Source organism: Dunckerocampus dactyliophorus, chromosome 2, assembly GCF_027744805.1.
Source record: "Dunckerocampus dactyliophorus isolate RoL2022-P2 chromosome 2, RoL_Ddac_1.1, whole genome shotgun sequence".
Classification (NCBI taxonomy): Eukaryota; Metazoa; Chordata; class Actinopteri; order Syngnathiformes; family Syngnathidae; genus Dunckerocampus; species Dunckerocampus dactyliophorus.
In genome coordinates this window covers 7,750,579-7,771,520 of record NC_072820.1, presented here as the reverse complement: position 1 = coordinate 7,771,520, position 20,942 = coordinate 7,750,579, and the positions used below count along the sequence as shown (strand labels likewise).

The 20,942-nt window shown below is 39.8% G+C and overlaps 2 protein-coding genes across 9 annotated transcripts in view; one reads left to right on the top strand and one right to left on the bottom strand.

Moving 5' to 3' along the window:
• Positions 1-626: 626 nt before the first annotated feature.
• On the bottom strand, positions 627-15,238 carry gk5 (glycerol kinase 5). The gene is made up of 16 exons (XM_054758376.1): positions 14,635-15,238; positions 14,463-14,556; positions 12,449-12,524; positions 12,279-12,372; positions 12,024-12,155; positions 10,649-10,724; positions 10,395-10,456; positions 10,236-10,309; positions 8,932-8,992; positions 8,661-8,787; positions 8,479-8,583; positions 5,833-5,927; positions 5,404-5,507; positions 5,265-5,324; positions 4,914-5,047; positions 627-2,080 (listed from the first exon to the last, which is right to left on the bottom strand). Exons 1-16 carry the CDS (start codon positions 14,758-14,760, stop codon positions 1,917-1,919), a joined length of 1,584 nt encoding a protein of 527 aa, XP_054614351.1. The 5' UTR covers positions 14,761-15,238; the 3' UTR covers positions 627-1,916.
• Positions 15,239-15,869: 631 nt separating this feature from the next.
• LOC129170587 (polyamine-transporting ATPase 13A3-like) overlaps positions 15,870-20,942 on the top strand; it is a 48,971-nt gene continuing 43,898 nt past the window's right edge. For 6 of the 8 annotated variants that reach the window (XR_008566654.1, XR_008566651.1, XR_008566650.1 and 3 more), the window contains exons 1-4: positions 15,882-15,901; positions 16,089-16,144; positions 16,570-16,630; positions 19,137-19,257. The gene's annotated coding sequence lies outside the window, so the exon portion shown is untranslated. Of the gene's footprint in view, positions 15,902-16,088; positions 16,145-16,569; positions 16,631-19,136; positions 19,258-20,942 lie in introns of those variants that run through there. The other 2 variants (XR_008566652.1, XR_008566653.1) reach the window with 2 other exon arrangements.

The window sequence follows — 20,942 nt, the reverse complement described above, 5'->3', positions numbered from 1 at the left end:
GCCGATACAACCATTTGGAAGAAGAAAGAAATCACTGGTGTACTAACTAACAACAGACGTCCAACAGGTAGACCAAGGAGCACATCAGCAGGTGATGAGAGAAAGATTATGAGAGCTGTAAAGAAAGATCCTTAAACAACTGTTAGTGACATCAGCAATGACCTGCAGAGGACAGGATTGAAGGTATCGCGAGCTACTGTTCACATAACACTTCAGGAATAAAAGTGCAGTGGCTACACCAGAAGATGCAAACTACTCATTAGCAAGAGGGAGAGGAACGCCAGGCTGGAATTTGACAAAAAGTACAGAGATGAGCATCGAAAATTTGAATTTCACTCGCCACAATTTATATATTTTTAAAAATAATTTTGTTATGATGGTGATCTGCTCTACAGTGCGACACTCTAGTTCTATATGGTAACCACAGACATACTGGCCTATGACTTTTGCATAGTACTGTTTCATGATAGGCCTTAATATGAAATGTCAACATATGATGAGCGCCGTAATTATGTCTAAAAAGGTAATGAACCACTACAAAGTACAATAGTACCATAATGCTCAATTGATACCTCAGAATATGTGATGCAGCCCGTTGTATTGGATTTTATTAAAAAGCATACAAGACAAATACAAACATTTATTGTGCTGTAAACATGTACACACATTTTTATATTGCAGTCATCCTACACAAACCACCATCACCACAAGTGAAGAGCGTGTATGCGAGGGCATGTGAGGTCAGTGTCATGCTTGCTTGTTGCGTTTGAGAGCACAATAACGCAGTGATGTGCAGACACACGCTGAAGCCACTGGCTCCCAACAGCCCAAATTCTGTTAAAGCGAGCTGATATTACATCACGTTCTGCTTTTACATTAACAGACGACCGCACTGGGTTTCATGATGCTCTGTCATGACAATAATATGCTATAGATATAAATCTGCATTCAGATGTTAAGGGAATGTTAAGTAAATTAAAACAACTCAAGTCAATACCAGGCAATCCAGAAGACGCACAGATAAAGGCACAGCAAATGATGGTTAGTACACAAACTAAACACGGCATGTAAAAGACATTCAGGTTTGTTTTTTTTTTCCACCATTCAGGAAACTGACAATTTAGAGTTCCCCATATTCCAGTCAATTGTCATGGGCAAAAATTTGCTTTGCTAATAATAATAATAATATAATATTATAATGTCAGACAATCATCTTACTGGTCTAGCAACAGTGATGGAGGTCACATTTTTACATACAAGCATGCTGTAGGTCAGAGGTCACCAACGTGGTACCCGCGGGCACCAGGTAGCCCCCCCAGACCACATGAGGTGCCCGCAAGCCTGCTTTTCATTCAGGTTTTCAGTTAATAATGAAAGAACAGTAGAAATAAATGCATTCTGAAATACAAAATGTGAGTTGTGGACACCAGCATTTTGTTAATGTTCTGGTAAAACAAGCATATTCGCTTTGTTTGGGTTTAAAATAAGCTCTGAAAATAAATGTTACAAAAATGAGTAGCTCTTGGCCATTTTCATTTTGTAAAAGTAGCTCTCACACGGAAAAACGTTGGTGACCCCTGCTGTGGGTGCTTTAATGTGAGGACGGACCTATTGAGTGTGCTCAGATTGTACAAAGCCAAGGTGTACCTGGTGTCAAGTGATGTTCCTTTCCCACCACCTGAAAGGGACTGGTGTGTCTAATGTGGGATTTGGTTGAAAAGGGTGCGTTTCTTCATGAAAACACTGTTAAACATTTCAAACGTTAGTACCTCCGTGTAGCAACATCTGTAAACCTGAGAGAACCTATGAGAGAAATTGATCACATGGTCCCAATTGTGACGTGTCAAAATGGTCCCTCTTTTGTTTCCAAGTGTACATAACAACAAAGTGCTATTAGTCTGGAAGAGGATCCGGTGTCAAGGCTTCTTGTACCAGTTCATGGAGCGCCGGAGGGCCCCTTCCCAGCTCTGGAGGATGAGTGTGTACTGGGAACTAGCACTGTCACCGAAGAGTCCTTTGGGACAAAACACATTGTCTGCGCTCTGCAGCTTCTTCAGCTCTTCCCGGGTTTTCCAGTAGCCTGAATGGACAGTAGATGAAGATGAGTAGAGCACTCTGGGTTGGCCCTTTGGATTTTCTTTCACACCACCAGTCATAAAGGGCAGCTCATGTTGACAAATTGACTTAAACCATAATTCATTTAGCCATCCGCACCTACCACAACGCATCCATCGCCTGTGTTGGATTGAATTATGGCGGTCTAACAATCAAATTACATCGCATGAATAATGAATAGGGAAGCAGTTCACAGGCCCTGCTTAGTTTTGTCTCGTCAGACAGTCTGCATGACTAAGAATAGGATGTTGAAATGTTTCAAGTCATTATCCGGGCCAATATTTATAGAAAACAAAGTGACCATGACTGTGTTAGGACTGTTTGATTGAGGACTGTTAGATTGAGCTCTCTCATCTTGTTGGAGTTGCTGCACAGTTACCAGCCTTTTTGTGACCACAATCAACACTACTCTTTCTGTTGGTGTATCTGCTGCTGCAAAATCATGTTGTGGCTATTGGGAGCTATCTAGTCGCACATGTGCAACCAGATAAAAGTACGTGTTCCGTATGGAGTTGACCAGTGACGTCTTATTACGGTGAGAATTAAAAATAGTCTGTGAAATCCAAGATTCAAGAGAGTTTTATTGTCAATATATACCATATATACCAATAAATTAATAAATAAATAAATAAAGCAACAACAACAGAAGAGACATTAATACAAATAAATAATACAAATAAATAAATAAATGTGTAGTCAATTGACAACAACTTGTCACAGTCTAAGCCTATCGATGCCAGCGTGTGTTATCGCTCACATTTGACTCGCGTTGAAGTTTGACTATTCAACCATCTTCGTTTACACATTTTGCCTGGCTCCACTTTTTTGGTTTTTAAACCACACTGACATTTTGTGTTTAAAACGAATAAGCGATGTGGTTCGTTTGTAGCTCGCTTTTGTCCTACAGGGAAATTACGATGGCTGTCGCGTTCACGGGGTACGTACTAACTTTTTTTATTTTTTATTTTTTTTACTTAACCTTGCTCTCTTGTCACCATTATAATAATTATGTCTTGCCTTCAAAACGCTAGTTGTGTGTCTAAGTTGTTCAACATAAACACGTAGTGTGTCCGGCTTTAAAATAGTGATGCTATCACGGGATCTTAACAGGTAGTGCGTGAGCTCGTCCTCTGATCGGTTGAGTAGCTCACCAAAGAATATTTGCTTCAACTCTAAAACTGTTCAATTGAGACATGATGTCTGTATCTAATGACAAATGATCACAAAATAGCATAAAGACCACGAGCACACTGTTAGAGTGGCGATGTGCTTTGTAAATAAAGCACAATTGAAATGTTGGCATTCACATAAAACAAGTAGCTCACCTCTCCTTTCTTTTTGTCAAAGTATCTTTAAAGGCATAGTTCGGATTTTTTGACATGAAGTTGTATGACATCCCCATCAACATTGTAGTCCAATAACAGCGACAAACCCCCCCCCCACCTGGTCTCCTAAGTCCAGTTCTGGTCAGATTTCTGTAATGAAGAACGTAGTTCCGCTTAGTTGCTGGGGACAATTAAGTAGAGTTTAGCTTGTGATGCAAATGTTTTAATCTTTTAAACGCATATTGTTTTGAGAAGCCAAACTCTTTACTTAATTGTCCTCAGCAACTAAGCGGAACTACGTTCTTCATCACTGAAATCTGACCAGAACTGGTCTTAGGAGACCAAGTGGGGGGGGTTAAGTTGCTGTTAATGGACTACAATGCTAATGGGGATGTCATACAACGTCATGTCAAAAAATCCGAACTATTCCTTTAATAGTGCTGGAAGTTGGATACACCTGCGCGATCATAAACCTGGACACTCAGTTTATACTGTTTTATATTAAGCAGGACAGATTTTTATAAAAAAAAGATACTATAATTATTTTATTCTGCTTTTTAACCAAAAATATATATGATTAAACAATTAACTTCCCATGTATTAGTATTACTCTAAAACAGGCATCAAATTAAAATCAGGTTTGTGTTCGTGTCAAATAGTTCATTTCTTTCACACAATTAAAAGGCAAAAAAAAAAACAAAACAGGTTGGTTGGCCCTGTCTACAAGGTTCCCCTCATTTATTTTTCCAGAAGCTGGCAACTTTACCAGTTAATTTGACGATTTTATTTTATTATTATTGATTTTTTTTTTTTTTTATTGCTGACAAACTCCACACTTCAGCCCAGTAGTTTACAGTGACACGCAAATGAGCTAGTTTGCGGTGAGGCCTTCCGGAAGCTAGGGACAGAAACAGACCCTTATTCTCTTTAAAATGTATTTTTGTTCATATTTGTGAGTGTCTGGAATGGATTAAATGGATTTACATGATTACCTATGGGGAAAAATTGCCGTTTCGGTTTTCCTGTAACCTTTTGGAACAAATTAATCAAACCGAGGTATGCTGACAAATATGAACTATTGGGGCAATATGTGGAGTAATAGTAGTTAGCATTTCTGCCTCACAGTCAGGTGATGGGTTTGAATTGCAAGTCCTCCCTCCCTGTGGCTGTGTGGGCAACGATGGTCACAGCTGGTCTAGTTTCCTCCCAAAAAAACAGGAGGTCAGGTTAATTGGAGACTAGATTATCCACAGGTGCACATGTGAGTTTGATGGTTGTTTGATGGTGTGTGTGTGACCTATGATCGACTATTGATAAATCAAAGTAAGCTGCGATAGTGTTGCATGCAGTACATAGTGTTTTGTGTGTGTGATTGTTTCAACTAAATTTCTGATAAAGCTGCTTGTTTTACATTGTTACAAGATATTTTCCCCCCAAACTACATATAGTGTAAGTATTCCTGTTAATTCTTACCCACGGCAAGCCCGGCTACAAAAGCAGCCCCCAGACAGGACATTTCACGGTGCCGGCATCTTGCTACCTTCCTACCAAACAGGTCTGCAGTGAGCTGCATGATGAAGTCATTAGAGGAAACCCCGCCGTCCACCCTGAGATGCAAACAAGGAAAGTGCACTCAGCCACATTGCGGTTTACTGTGCTGTAATCAGAGAAACACACCATTCATGGCCAGCAAAAGCTAATCTACATTAACAGAGGCAGGCTGTAGAGCTCTTACGCCCTGTTTCTTGGCGCATACCCAAGCTTGTTGACGGGATATCGGCTACTGAGATGAAATACAGAGGAGGCACTATTAATGTACTCTACCTGATCTTGGTAATGGGAATGTTGGTTTCTCTTAGCATCGTATCATATAGCTGCTTGTTTCTGCAAGGAACACATATGAGAGAGAATGCCACTTGCGAAAGAAGTGTTTCAGACTACTCAACAAGTCAAAAAGACTCACCTGAACGCAATAGATTCCAGAATGGCACGCACCAGATGACATTTGGTGGTGGAAAGTTTGAGGCCCATGAAGGAAGCGCAAGCTTTGGGGTCATTCAGAGGAGCCTATCATTTCAACAATACCAAACAAGTAATAGTCAAGCAACATGAATGCTAGTACTTTTTTCATGGTATCTAAACACTACTTTGAATATTAACATTCATGATGAGCACTTACAAAGGCCACTTCACAAAAGGGAGCAGAGAAAACAAAATGACACCAAAAAAATGTTATGCATTGACAAGTTTAGATATCAAAATTTGCTGTCAATCTCAATATGCTAAAAATCTACAGATAACCCAGCGTTTCAAATTGTACACAAATGCTTGTGGATATAATTAACATGTTTGCATACTACAGAAATGATTCTATTCACATGCAAACATGTACCTGCAGGCCGCTGAAAGACGGGACGAAACACACACCATCTGAGTCACTGACGCTGTAAGCCATGGTGCTTGTATCCTCCACGTCAGAGAAGAGATCTGCGAAAACACATCTAGGTGGTTGATTTACAAGGCGGATGGCTGCTTAATTTAAAAGTTGTTTGTCCAGAATGCATTTCATCACAATGTGGCAGACCACACCCACAACCATGGGTGTAGTGTACATAATGTACATTTGGAGGACCAAATAGAAAAACATATTGAGTTGTTCCCCTTAATAGCTATTACAGCTTCCACTGTGCGTAAAAGTGTGCGTAAAATTATGGCTAAAGGAAACGCAAAATGTGCGTATGGACAAACCGCAGTTTCCGGTGTATAAACGTCCATCCATTTTCGAAGCCGCTTGTCCTCCAATGAAATGCTTTGGTCAGATGCAATGCATTATGGGAAAACTTTAATTCCCCCCCCCCATTTTAAACTCGTATTGGTACATGTATATATATTTAGGCGGTATATCTTTTGAGTGTTAAGTTCCTGTGTGATGATTTTAGCATTCTTTGTAAGATGACACCATTAGCCAGACTGTTAAATTGAGTCATGACCTCCTGCAATTTCCAATACAGAGCTGCCTGGTGCTCACGGACTCGTGCGTGCCACAATATGCCATTTTATGACATGGACACGTGCGGCTTATAGTACGGTGCGGCTTATAAATGTACAAATCTGTTTTTTTCCCCTAGTGGGTGCAGCTTATACACCAGAATTTACAGTAATCAGAGTTATACTGTACAAAGTGGCGTACGCATACATTGATGCAATTTGTGTTGCATAGATCCACCTTGAGTAGAAGCGTACGTATGCAACTTCCCCTCAGTTTTCGCCCTTTCCACGCCTCCACTTCACCACACCACTCCAATGAGGGGAGAATACCCATACTGTGGTGTGATACTGGGCTGAGGTGAGCAAATCAAGCACTCCTTTTCTGTGACGCGCTGCGTTTGCAAACAGCCCGTCGTCGCTTCACCACCTCTGATGAGCCCAATTGTAAACAATCATGGTGTTGATTGTGTGAGACTACATTTACTGTGGAAGACATTTTGCATGCTATTTGCACCATATGTTCTGCAAACCGCGAGGAGGGAAAAAACATTGACCTTAAACACATCAAACCTTATCAACTGAAATGCCAGCATCGCTATGACGGTGTTTTGAAAGCCTACGTGCCAGCTTCGTAAACACAGAAGCAGCCACAAAGCTAGCCACGCTGGGTGACCAGCCCTTTACCATTGTTGGCATTAACCACTTGGAGCCACGGTTTGTACTTCCGAGCCGCCACTATTTTTCGGATGCGTTTTCCAGCAAAATACGACATCGCCACACTCCTGCATACACTGATAGATGGAAATAAAGACAAGTTTTACTACTGATTTATAGACGTGTGATGTTAGTCCTGTTAGCTTCCTCGGTCTGACAGCACAATGGTTGAATAGGGCTTCAAACTATACAGCTTTGAATGTTTGAAAAAAATGAATGTCCATTTCTCGAAACAAAACTTTTCTTGATTTTTGTTAGTTATATCTGCAATCATATTTTTTTCCCCTCCTCATTTCATTACTGTATCTTGCAGTTGTTCTATGAAGCATCTAGTTCAGGGGTCAGCAACCTATAGCATCAAAAGAGTCATTTTGCCTCCTCTTCCAGGAAGGAAAAAGTCTGGAGCCATAAAACATTACACAGCTTATAAACTTGTAAAAATTGTCATCATTTTAAATGTTATCAGTTACAAAACCAAAATTCAACAAATAAATGTGCAGCGAGCATGTGTAGGCCTACTCTAAAATCATTTAAACACTGAACACTAATCCTTTTTGAGTGGTTCCCATATTTGTTTAAAACTGACTTAAATTTTTCATTATGATGGTTTCAGTGGAGCATTGAATGTGTATTTGCGCACCACTTACGCACAAAGTATTGCAGTAATCTGCAATACTTTGCCACCCTTTCTGTCTTTGTTGTATGACTGTGGCGGCATTGCCTTTCTTTTTTATTTGCTCATGTGCCTCCTCGTAAGCCTCGGAGGATTTCCGCTTCTGTCGGGGGGAAAGGACGCCGCTCTCGTTGCCATGGTGAATCGGCGACTGATCGATAGCGGGGTCTATTTAAGGAAGCCGTGTATGTGCACCTGGCTTGATTAATCCATGTCTGCTAATCCTGGCAGGGGCTTTGTGCAACCAATTAAGCCTAGATGCTCTTGTTTTGCGTCATTTACCCTGGATATCCGAATCCTACTTTTGTGCAATGGGCCCCTGGTCTGTCTGGGATGTTTTTTGTCCTCCAGAAGAACATTTGTGAGGTTGGTCCGATGTTGGACCTGCTGGTTCACAGTCTCTGTTCCAGATTGTGGCAAAAGTGTTTCATGAGGTTAAGGTCAGGGCTTTCAAATAGTCCCACACTAAATGCAACAAAGAATGCCAGGCACTCCAGAGACCCAACTATGTGTATACCAGCATTCAAGCATAAAATGTCAGTTTTCTATATGTCCCCTTTAATAACATGGGCAATTAAACAGTGTAACCTAACCCTATTATTATACTTGATATATCAAATGATTAAGAAAATGATATCATGTATAACACTCCTCATCACTTACCCAGTTCCTGGGCCCATCTAATGGCAGTTCCAGTATCTGCTGCGTTGCCCTCAGCCAGATAGACCAACTCTGAGCCTGTCTTCCACCCCACCACTGGATAGAGACCTACAGAGAAGAGGCAGACCGGACATGAAAAGTACACTACAGTGTGGCACATTTTACATGCATGTATTTTACTTTACCAGCCAAGGACGTGTGAGGTTTGCTGCCGGTGTTTATGTCCATGAAGGTTCCTGTTCCCATGGTGATCTTCACATCACCGGCATTGAAACAGCACTCTCCAAACATGGCGGCCTGTTGGTCCGCCATCTACAGCAGTGGAGGATTTCATAGTAATGTGTCAGGTAACAGTGTCACGCGAGGACAACGCAGACACTGATAAAAAAAAATGCCAAGAAGCATTAAATCGTTATCATAATCATATAGATAACAGAGGCCGTGATGCCAACTCACCACTGACATAATGGGAATGGATACTCCAAATATGGACGGGTCTGTGAAACCAAATTCATGGCTGGTATGCATCAGGAGGATGAAAGCAAACACATTATCTCACACTTTCTACTAAGAATCACAACTGTACTGTGCTGAGGTGAGTTGCTTTGTAAGTTGTTCCTTTCCACGGGCACTTGTCTGCGATAACCAAAAAAAAAAAAAAAAAACGCGGACAACTGCAGCAAATACATAATCAATGTAATAATGCATGCACCAATGCTATACATGCAATCTCATAATTCTGCCTTTACAAAGACAAGGATACTGAATTTTGATTGCCACTGTCAAAGAGGTATTGCCTCAAAAATATGTTTATTATTGTGGTTGGAGTTTGCAGTGGTGTATGATATCATACTTATATATACCATCATACATGTAGGGATGCGCCAATCCATATTTTTTCACCGATCTGATTGTTGAATTTAGATATCTGCCGATAGTATCGGAATAATATTGGTATTGAGTCATTACCAATACTATTCCCATATCAGAGCGCTGTTTGCTTTAATAACATTAACAAAGCCGAGGAGGTGGTCAATTAACCATTGCTTTAGTGTACAAAAAGGTTACGGTCGGTCGCAACCACGCCAAAAGAATATCAGCAAATGTAGCCGTCTCCACACATGCAGCGCTGAGCCTGACGCCTTCATGGCTTCAAGGACAGTCGCATAACACAGAACTCTTAACATCTCGCATAACTTCTCGGTTGCTACATCATTGTTGTTTTTATTTGAGGCTGTGATAAACTCCTCTCTTCAGGCAATTATAATATTGTAGCGACCTAGAAATTTTGTGTAGTGTTAAGAGGTTGTGATGTCTAACTATTTTGTGTGGCCGTGAACGCACCGGGTATGTGTGCAGTGCCAGTGAGGATGGCTGCAGTGCATGTGTGGAAACAGCCACGTTCGCTGATGCTCTTTTGGGTATGTTAAACACGGAAGCAGACAGGGCTCATGGATCAGAAATACCCGCCGGTGGTATTGAAAATTTCTGATAGGTGAATTACACTGGTACCAATACTAGATCAGATCATCCCCGTCCCTACATACCAGTACATAATAACACCATACCGAGAGCGGTGTCTAATATTTTGACTCTTGTGTAGTTAAGAGGTTAAATGAATACCTTTATGACAGTATCAGCCAGTATTATCTTTGGAAATGCTGAATTTTGGACACAGCTTTTGTAATGAACTTCATTACTTTTTGCAAGTGTATCTAATGTGATTTGAGACAAATAGCAAAGTAGATTAATCTACTCACTCTGTATTTTCCACTTTTGGGAAAATGGAGAGAGGCAGGGAGACCAGAGAACATAGAAACTCACTCCAACACATCTGTGAACAGGAAATTAAAACAAGGATCAAAAAGAAACTCACCACACAGATAAAAAATAATTGACATATTGTGGAAGCACGAGACCTGATAAGAGTCAAAAATCCCCGTTGCACTTGCATTTGAGTAGTCTGTGGCATGAGTCAGTCCTAGGAGAGATCATGTGACACAAAGATGATTTGATCATTTGACACATTTCCCAAGAATGTAGAGAGGATAAGCACTTCCTCTATCTTGAACGACTGCTGAACTCTACATTATGCAACCCACTGCACTCAGTTTAGGGAATCCTACAGAGAGGTGGTTCACTTGTCAGATTTATGTAGAAACCCCAAACCTACCTTTCGTCAGTTTAAACAAGAGCCAGGTGTCAACTGTTCCAAAGCAGCAGTTTCCTTCTGCCACAGCTTGAGCAACCTTAGATTAAAGAAACACCCACAGGAAATCATCAAATTAATCAATTATCTCCAATCGGTACGAACAGCTATGGCTGTAGACAACCTCTGGATGTATTATTTTTTATTATTAACGCCACAAGATGGTAGCAGCTGTATTTTGAAGTATCATAAGTGGTCAACTTTATCTACCTCTGCATGCGCTTTAAAATATGACATGTACCATACAGTTGTTTACCATGAACCCATTATCGATAAGTCCACTAGGCTTCTTTTTCTCTTCTGCACAATTACTTGCCTTGAATCATTATATGTGATTGTTTTTTAAATCTAAATAAGAAATATATATAATTGTTGAATATTGTTTAAAGGAAAATTGGTTTCTAATATTTGGCTGCAAATAGGGATGTGATTAGAAATGACCAATACTAATGGCTGACTGCTAATTGGATGATATTGGCACGCAAATAAGATCGGTATCGGTTTTTGAAATGTGCTCCACACAACAGCAAGCTTGCTATCAGTATGTCCGCGATGTGGAATTATTTCCAAGTTTCGCCTTTGGATTGTAGCAATTTCCAATGAAAGTGATGTGATGAATGAGCCCAGTTTATAATATCACTGATCGTATTAGTACAGAGTTTCATACTTTTCACTTTACTTGGTTCTTATACAGGTGTTTGTGCCACATGCACATGTGCAACTTTCCAAATTGTATAGTTACCAGCATTATTTCAATTGATTTTATTAAAGCTAACCTGCCTTACTTGTTGATAGCAGGAGAACGTGTTAAATTAATTGACGATTTTTTACGTGGCTTTTGTTGAAACTTAAATGAACAAAATAAATGTGGCACTTTTTCAATACCTTACATTAAATATTCCAGTATTTGATTTATTTTGCACACTGTTTATTTGTGAAATGCATCTGGTGGCATCACGGCGGAAGAAGCATAACGTTTTCATTCATTACACAAAATGTGACCTGGCGTTGGTTTGAAGAAAGAGCTGGTGCCTATATCCATATCGGTTGATATCAGTATATCGGTAAGAAAGCCAATATCGAGCATCTTTAGCTGTAATTGCATTGGATCACAGTAGATTGTGCAGGTATCCCTGAGGAAGTGTCCAGTGGGGGTATGGTGTTTATCTTAGTCATCATTTACAGTTTAAGTTCTTTTTTTTTTATTATGTAAGTAATGTTTACAAAATCAGTAACTTGTCAAAGTCAATTTAACTGTAGGTTTCGACCGGCACAAACATGAGTAGGGTTTACCACTCAGTGTATCATTGTTGTAACTCTCTCCGACACATACACTCACCTGTTTGTAGTGTCTCAGAGCCCAGACAAGGCGGAAGGTGACATGTTGAGTGGAGAAGATAATCAGACTTGCTGAAAGTAACCGCTTCTGCCTGGTCAGGAAGTAGAGAATCTTCATCACACCGTGGATCGCCTGAGGGCAGCGAGAAACCAAGCGGTTCATTGTCAGTAATGTTCTGGTTCCACTAACTCAACTCTCTATTTGCTGAAGTCACTTTTTAATAAGAAGAAATTACAGATGCAGAAGGAGACTCACTTTCATAGTGCAAGATTTGTTCCAGGACCTCACTAAGTCTGCTGCTCTCTGGTCCTGCCAGGTGATAAAATTATGGAAAGGAACACCAGTTCTCCTGAGAATTTGAAAAGAAACAATGCGAGTACGAACCAGACAAGGAAATTAAGAGTGGCAAGATTCTCTAAGGTCACCTGTCCCATGTGGTGAAGGTGGCTCGCTGAGTAGAGATGCCGAGCGCCTTCATCTGACGCATTTGGACTCCTGCATCTGAATTAAAAACACAAACAAAACACCTTGTTTATTTTCTAATCAATTTTTATATACAGTCGTCCCTCGCCACTTCACGCTTTGAATTTTGCGGCTTCACTATCACACTTTTCAAAAATTAGATTGTTTAATAAACCATGCTGTCTTGTGGTTGAATACAACCACAAAACCAACCGAAAATATGCAAATTGAAGCATTTTTTTGCCTAAATTAAGCATAAAAATGGTTAAACCGACTAAAATACATATATAAGGCATCTACATGGGTCACTAGGTGTCGCTAATGTTACTGTAGTGTTCGGTGTGCTACACAAGCATTAGATTTGATCGCCGAAAACAACAGGCTTTTATTGCAGGTTTCACAACAGGCACTGTAACCCCTAATAAAAATCCCTAATAAAAACATGGGCTACTGTGGCCTTAACCCACGCCAAGATAAAACTCAGCTCTAAACCCCCGACGTCACTTCCTGTCCGCCTGCCACTGTGCTCTACTAGCACCTGAACACATTTATTGCAACACATAAGCAAGTCTTATTTATGTCTTAAATGGCTTATTTTCTGTTATGTTTATTTTATTGGGTAATATGAATTTAAAGGTGACTATAGGGGTGTTATTTCATGTCTAGGGGGCTCTAATAATGTTACAAACCGTATTTAAGTCACAAACAGGTTTTTTAATGCTATAACTCCCATGCTATAACATTTCATTTATAAATAAGGAATCCCACTTCACAGAAATTCACTTTTAACGGTTGGGTCTGGAACCAATTAACCGCGATAAACAAGGAATTACTGTATAATGGAATTTCTAAAGTTCCAATTTAAGGGCTCGAACTGTAATTGAGACATCAGAAATTTTAATGAGACGTCAGTCTAGTGAGGATCTAAAAGGGGGGTGTCCATCGCCTGCCCCCATACGCTCATCACCGTTTGCCAAGCGTGGCATCAAAGACATGGGTGAGTACACATTTTATAGTTTCTACATTTTATTAACTGTGGTTTACTTACATTTACACTTGTATGACAGTTAAGAATGTTCAAATATTACTTGAACAGCTAAATATGGTTAACCTTATGGGGCGGCATGGCTCAGGGGTTAGAGTGGTCGTCGGCCAATCTGAAGGTTGCGGCCTCAATCCTCCGTCCTCCCCTGATCATGTCGAGGTATCCTTGGGCAAGATACCGAACCCCTAGTTGCTCCTGATGCTGCGTCATCAGTAGGTAAATGTGCTAACAGTGAGAAAGCGCTTTCAGTGCCTTGGAGGTGGAAAAGCGCTACACAAGTGAAAAGACCATTTATTTACCATTTTACCTTATTTAGCTGTTCAGGCAATGTTTTAACGTTGGAACAGATTATTTCAATTATACTATCTTACCGTGGGGAAAATTACGTGTGGAAAAGCCTCATGGAATAGATAGTGCTCAAGACGTTTTAGCTTCTTAAAAACTAATTAGAGTGGTAACAACAGTCATGTGATACACTGCGATTCTGGCATGACTACTGACAATGTGCTTTGCCATGCTGCTAAACTGGATTGACAAACTAGTTATACAGTAACTGTAAAAAAACAACAACATAAGAGTGTATGCTATCTATGTAAGCCTTGTCAAAAATGTTGCCTGTTCCGCTATTTTGAAAAACTGTGATGGTTTGACGATGGAACACATGATGAACATGATAATAGATCGTTTTTGGAAAAATGTTTGCTTTGCCATGGTGCTAAACTGAACGTACTAACTAGTTATGATTGTAAAACATCAACATAAAAGTAAGGGTATGCTATCTATGTCCACTATTTAGTTCTCTTGTGAAAGATACACACAAGTGTTAGTGAGCTTTTCTACCCTGCATGGGTCACAACAAAGTGTGCCTATGAACATTCCCCGCATCAGTATTTTGATAGTTCTTGCAAGAGAACAATTGGGTCCAACAGTACCTTGCACTGCCCCCTTCACTACAGAGATTAAGCCTTTCCACAGTGCATCTGGATCAAGCTCCACATGCCCTGCCTTCGGATACAGCGGACGCACCTACATAGACAGTAAAACAGATATTACAGTGTGTTATGTGTTCAGATAGTAGCAGGAAGGACGAAGGTAATACTGTACCTCTGTGGAGGAAGATCCACGAATGTTTGCCCTCTTGTCATACACGTGGCATTTAATTGACGTCGTGCCGACATCCACAGACAGAATAAAACTTTCCTTCGTCATGCCGTTCCTCGGAGTCCCCATTGTGGGAGCGTTTTTATCCTTCGTGGCCCCTCGCCTTAGTGTCGTCTACAGCAAGAATCGATGCCGTGTGTGCAGCTAATCGCTCATTCGTGTTGTGCGGCTGCAAGCAGTGACTCAACCTTCGGACTCGGGTGCTTATCATTGCTGTCAACCTGTTTCACAACTCCCGCCCAGCTCCGAATATGAAATAAAGTCACATTGTTGTATCTGGATAAGGACACAAACCAGGACATGATACAACGAGCCTCGCCCACTATGTACTACCACTACATATCAACGTCTAGGTTAGTGTGTCGACCGAAAAGTTGCAATAACTAATAGCTAATGTAGCCGAATTTGACAATAGAGACTACAATCTCTATTCGAGATTGTAGTTCGTAAAAAGATATTGGACATTAAATGTGCTTGTTTTGTCCGTGGCGTTTAAAAAACACTGCTGTCTTTTAATAAATCATAAAATTCCACGGTTCCTCCCACAATTTTGGGCAAGCGTGGTACCCGTCGTCTCTTGTCACGCGTGCGCATTAGAAAATATTCATGAGCCCTCCTGTTGGACAATACTGAAAATTTGGGCATCGATCCGATACCACTACCGGGCAGTATGAACAATACCGATACTGAATATAAAATGATACTTGACTAGACATTTTTCAAGCTCATTGAATGAGTTTGTGATTGTATTTTTAATGTATTTGTCACGATTATCATCCGAATAAAACACAGACATGAGACAAATATTCCACAAAACAAAATAAACAAAATATCTTTTTAACAAACTTATTTGACAGTTTAAAATACAACATAGTATAAATAACATAGTAACAATATACACAAAATAATACAATTACTTGAGTAAGATAAAGTCACTTGTGCAAAATAATTCTAATGTCGTTCATTCAAATCCTTTGCCCTTCTGTGTCCAAGTGTAACCGATGTGTTAATTCAGTTAATTGAATTTCACCAATAAATCATTTTTCCTTTCTCACGTACTGTATATATTTGTTGTTATATGGACGCTTTTATGGGCAGTCTTTATTTTATTTCCATTCTTTTTTGTTGTGTGAACTTTGACATCGCTGTGACGTCATTTCCTGCCATTCTGGCGCGCTCCTCCAGTCGCGGTCTGGACTGCTGAGGAGAGGTATGCTAGCCTGGTGGCAACAATGTTTGAATGTGTTAATATGAATATAAGAGTCATTTCATGCCATTGTGTGCTCTCTGTATTATGCACAGCATTTGAAGACAACTCACGAAAGTTATTGCTGTTAATTACGCTAGTTTTGGGGGAGTTCGTTTTTCATGTGGTTTTCTTTTGTTTTTTTTTTTAGGAGACGTGCTCATGAAGCTCATTCAGGTTGCTGTACATTGTATATGTTGTGCACAGGTATGTCGGCTCTCTCTTTTTGTATATTTTGTTTAGAATGATTCAGTCGCCTTCAGGACTTCTGAGGAAAGGAGACGTGTGCATGAAGCTTGTTCAGGTTGCTGTACATTTTAATATGTTGTACACAGAGAATAAACGCCCCCTCTGGCTGGTAAGAGAACTGCAACTGTCTCCTCTTCACTCACCAATGTCAAAGAACACAACGCAGAATAAATTTTTAGCCAGTGTCAGCACAGACAAGGACGTATTTAAACGTATCGATTCGATATAATTACTACATTAGGTATCGACCCACCCGTAATTGGCAAAGGTGTGCCAAAAAAGGGCAACTTTGCTATTGTTGCAATTGTAGCTTTATATTTTAAATAGAATTTGGGGAGTTTCCACATTTATTCAGTCCATAATTTTTTCTGTGTTTAACTCAGGTCACAAGATAAAAAAAAGACACCCAGCAAAGTCCTCAAGAATAACATTCCAGACACTTAAGTGAGTACATAACTTTTAAACTTACCATTGTAACTGAGACTGAGGAAATTTGGCATGCCCACCACAATCCTGAGTTGCTTCTACAGATGCACTATCGAAAGTGTCCTTACCGCCTCCATCACTGTTTGGTACGGTAACTGTACAACACGTGATAGGAAGGCACTCCAGCGGGTGATCAAGACCTCACAGAACATTGTTGGGGCAGCCCTCCCCTCACTGCAAGACATTTATAAAACTAGAGTCCTACGAAGAACACACAACCTCATCAAGGACAGCACACATCCACAACACTCATTATTCACACTCCTACCGTCAGGCAGACGCTACAGGAGTTTGAAGTCCAGGACCACAAGGCTGGCAAACAGCTTTTACCCACAGGCCATCAGGCTCCTCAACGAAGCACTCGCACACGCCGCACGCAACACACGCACACACTCATAGCACTTTATTTATTTATTTATTTATTTGTATTATTTACTTGTATTAATGTCTCTTCTGTTGTTGTTGCTTAATTTATTGGTATATATGTTTATGTGTTTATGTTTCTTATGTTCTTATTCTTTCATTTGTTTTCTTTCTTTTCTTGGGAGAATGAACAGAATAAGATTTTCATTGCATGGTATAACTGCTGTTTTACTATGCACATGACAATAAACCTCTCTTGAATCTTGAATCTTGTAACATAATTGGATATGATATGACAAGTGAAGAACACATTTGTGTTCGTACAGAAGAAGTCACCTCTAACATGAGTAAATATACAAAATGTGTGTTATGCACGGGTTTGCTAAACCGTTCTACCCAATCGCAAAGTCTGTCACTAAACCTTTTGTCGTCTCAAATGGATGTTGACGTAAAAGGAAGCACATGCATACATATCAAACACACAATGAGAATAGTGGTGGTAAGATGTGATGGTCAAAGTTGCATCACTTCAACCATTTAAAAAAATATGTGTATCTGCCCAGAATTGTGTGTGATTCAAATAGTTCAATTTTAGCTCATACTGTGGATTGGTGCTTGGCTGAATAGTAGCCACCAGTTTTAATTTGACTTATACCGCAGTTGCAAAAGTTGCTGAATTTTCCTCAAGTTAAAAATGAAAGGGAATAAACGAATTTACAATAATTATTGTAGGCCATACATTCGCAGGCAGCTGTGCCTTAACCTGTATTTGTTAACAAATTGTCACTTTGGTCACTTCCAGCAAATCGGGAACGTATTTGTATTTATATACAGTATTGTATATTTATATTTGTTATCATTCCCTGCAGGTTTTTGTGTTCTTGTTGGCAACGGAAAAAGCTAAACGAGAAAACTGCATGCATGTGTGGATTTGGCCTCTAACCAAAGTGTGGACAATGAGAAATTAAAAGCAATGGCCAAAGGTGCTTCTGTGTCCTAACCTCTAGAGGGCGTCCATTTTGTTTGTTTAAAAAACGAAACTATTCATCCTCTCTAATTCAGCCCAAGACGATATATGTTTGTTATTGAAGAGCATCCTGTAAAGCACAACAAAGGAATAACCTTTTGAAGATTTTTCAAATTTTATCAGGATTGCTGGTGAGGCTGAAAGGGTGACAGTTTGATTGTGATCATAGTAAAAATAAAAAAATATGACAATTACATGAGCAGTATGATGTAATTGTATAAAACTATGTTCTTAATGAGGAACATCTGTCAACGATATTGTCCTTCTGCAATTTTAAAATGAAACTTTTGCCAGTAAAATGTGACAGAGCAAAGATGCAAGACCGGGTTCTAATCATACTCAATGGAGTGGTCAACAACAACCTAATAGGTCATTTCACTTTCCTGTGGTCATTTTTCCCGTAGGAAATAATGTAAATCCAATTAATCCGTTTAAGACACCCAAAAATATGAACACAAATACATTTTATAGACAATAATTATAGTTTTATGTGAAGAAAACAAAGCAGGATCATTATAGCTGACAAGTGAAATGGACAAATGAACACTTAACATCACTTTTACATTACTCTTGTTGGCAAACAACACCCAGAGAGGGTGGGGGTGGAGTGGAGTGTTGCAGAAGGGAGAAAAGGTGAGGTTACTTTTTGGGCGGGGGAATCCCTTCTTTGTTTTTAAAGGCGCTATCCCTCATTGGCTCCATATTGCACCTTTTTTCTGGGCCGCGGCAAAAACATGCAAAAAAGAAATCAGGATGGGGGTGGAAACACTTTTTAACACCACTGTATTTCATCTATCTTTTAAGACACGTGTCAAACTCGTGCCCTTGAGGGCCGAGACGCTGCAGGTTTTCTCTCCAACCAGTTTCTTCAGCAGGTGATTTAATTGATGAGCTCCTCCCTCAAACTGATGGTGTTGATCATTAAAATCACCTGCTTTAATGACCGGCTGGAAAGAAAACCTGCAGTGTCTCAGCCCTCCATGGCACGAGTTTGACACCCCTGTTTTAAGAAGTGTCACTGAAATCACCAGCTCACAAAAGACCGACATACTTTGCATCTGTTTGTCTCCGCAGTCCCACAGAGTTTCACAGAGACTCTGGAGACTTGCACCCGGCAGGGTTTCAAGGTTATTGCACTGGCACATCACCAACTGGAGTCCAAACTCTACTGGCATGAAGTCCAGAGCCTCAGTCGGTATGCATTCATCCATGAATAGATATTCGTAACTGCCTATGGTTCTTAAATGATTTCTGGAGGCCACATTATTTGTTTTCTAAACCCAGCAAGCGGGAACAATATAGTTTATACTTGAATGTTAATTATAGTGCAGTGTAGCCAAGGTGGATATGCTCTACAGGTGGTCCTCGGGCTACGTCTGAACTTCCGTTCCTAGACTGTGATGTAAGTTTAGTTTTAGTTTTTAAAAAAAGTGATAGGCATCTCCTATCACTTTTATGCAGATGACTGCCAGATCTATTTACCAATTACAAGAAATGACCATGCCCCCCTGACTCCCCTTCTTGAGTGTTTTAGTGACGTCAAGGTCTGGTTGGCTCAAAAATTTTTAAAGCTCAATGAGGGGAAGACAGAAGTTATCGTCCTTAATAATAATGACCCCCACTTGGACTTGGGTCCCATGAAAAACCATGTCAGTCCCACAGCCACCAGCCTTGGCGTCATCATTGATAGTAATTTTAAACTTACTAAACAAATCAATGCCGTTGTAAAATCTTGTTTTTATCATCTTCGGCTTTTATCCAAAGTCAAATCATTTTTATCATTGCAACATTTCGAACAAGCCATGCACGCTTTTATCTCGTCACGTCTGGACTACTGTAATGCCCTTTACTCTGGAATAAGCCATTAATTACTCTCTCGCTTACAGTTAGTCCAGAACTCTGCAGCACGGCTTTTAACAGCAACCAAAAAGAGGGAGCATATTACCCCAATTTTAGCTTCCCTGCACTGGTTGCCTGTGCGTTTTAGAATTGATTTTAAGATTTTATTGTTTGTTTTTAAAGCTTTGAATGGGCTGGCCCCTCAGTAGATCTCAGACCTCATCCAAATTTACACTCCAGCGCGCACTTTGAGGTCTGAAGGCCAGCTCCAACTGGTGGTGCCTAAGACCAGACTTAAGACCAGGGGAGACCGGGCCTTTTCTGTTGTCGGCCGAAAGCTGTGGAACACTCTCCACCCTCATGTAAAAATGGCCCCCACAATTGAAAACTTTAAGTCTCGTCTTAAAACCCACTTTTATTCTCTGGCTTTTAACTCGGCGTGAGTCGTGTGGTCCTCTGTGTCTTTTATTATTTTTTTTAAAGTTTTTATTAGTTCTATTTATTTTATTTTTTTTAAATTAAATTTTCTTATTTATTTTTTACCTACTTCTTGGACTTTTGGTTTTTATTGTTTCGATTTCTTGTTTTAAATATTTTATATTTTATTGTTGTACGTTTCTTTGTTTCTATTTGATCTTTTAGTTTTTATTGTCGTAATTTTTATTTATTATTTACATTTACATTCCTTTATTTACTTATTATTTATGGTTTTGCTAGTCTGTGCAGCGCTTTGGAAACAGTGTTTATAAAATGTGCTATATCAATAAAGTGGATTGGATTGGATTGGATTGGAGTAAGTCTGATCCCACACGTATGTTAGTCACTCATACTGTACACAGAACACACGTGAAATGCAGTAATAAAAAGATATTACGAGAATTAAAACAGTGATTAAAAAAGAGAAAAATTATGTTATTTTGCACACCGGGGAGGAGGAAGTCTGCTTATGCTGTTATCACTTTCCTTTTCATAGGAGCAGATCAGTTGTTAAAACTGAATATTTCAACTGTATGTGGGGACACTGTACCTTAAAACAGTGTC

Excerpts from the sequence above, each read along its gene's own strand:
- gk5 (XM_054758376.1), bottom strand. The coding sequence starts at position 14,760 with ATGGGGACTCCGAGGAACGGCATGACGAAGGAAAGTTTTATTCTGTCT. Across the intron at positions 10,725-12,023 it reads CTCTGAGACACTACAAACAG|GTTGCTCAAGCTGTGGCAGA; the intron begins GTGAGTGTATGT and ends CTTTAATCTAAG. Across the intron at positions 5,928-8,478 it reads TAGATGGGCCCAGGAACTGG|ATCTCTTCTCTGACGTGGAG; the intron begins GTAAGTGATGAG and ends GTGTTTTCGCAG.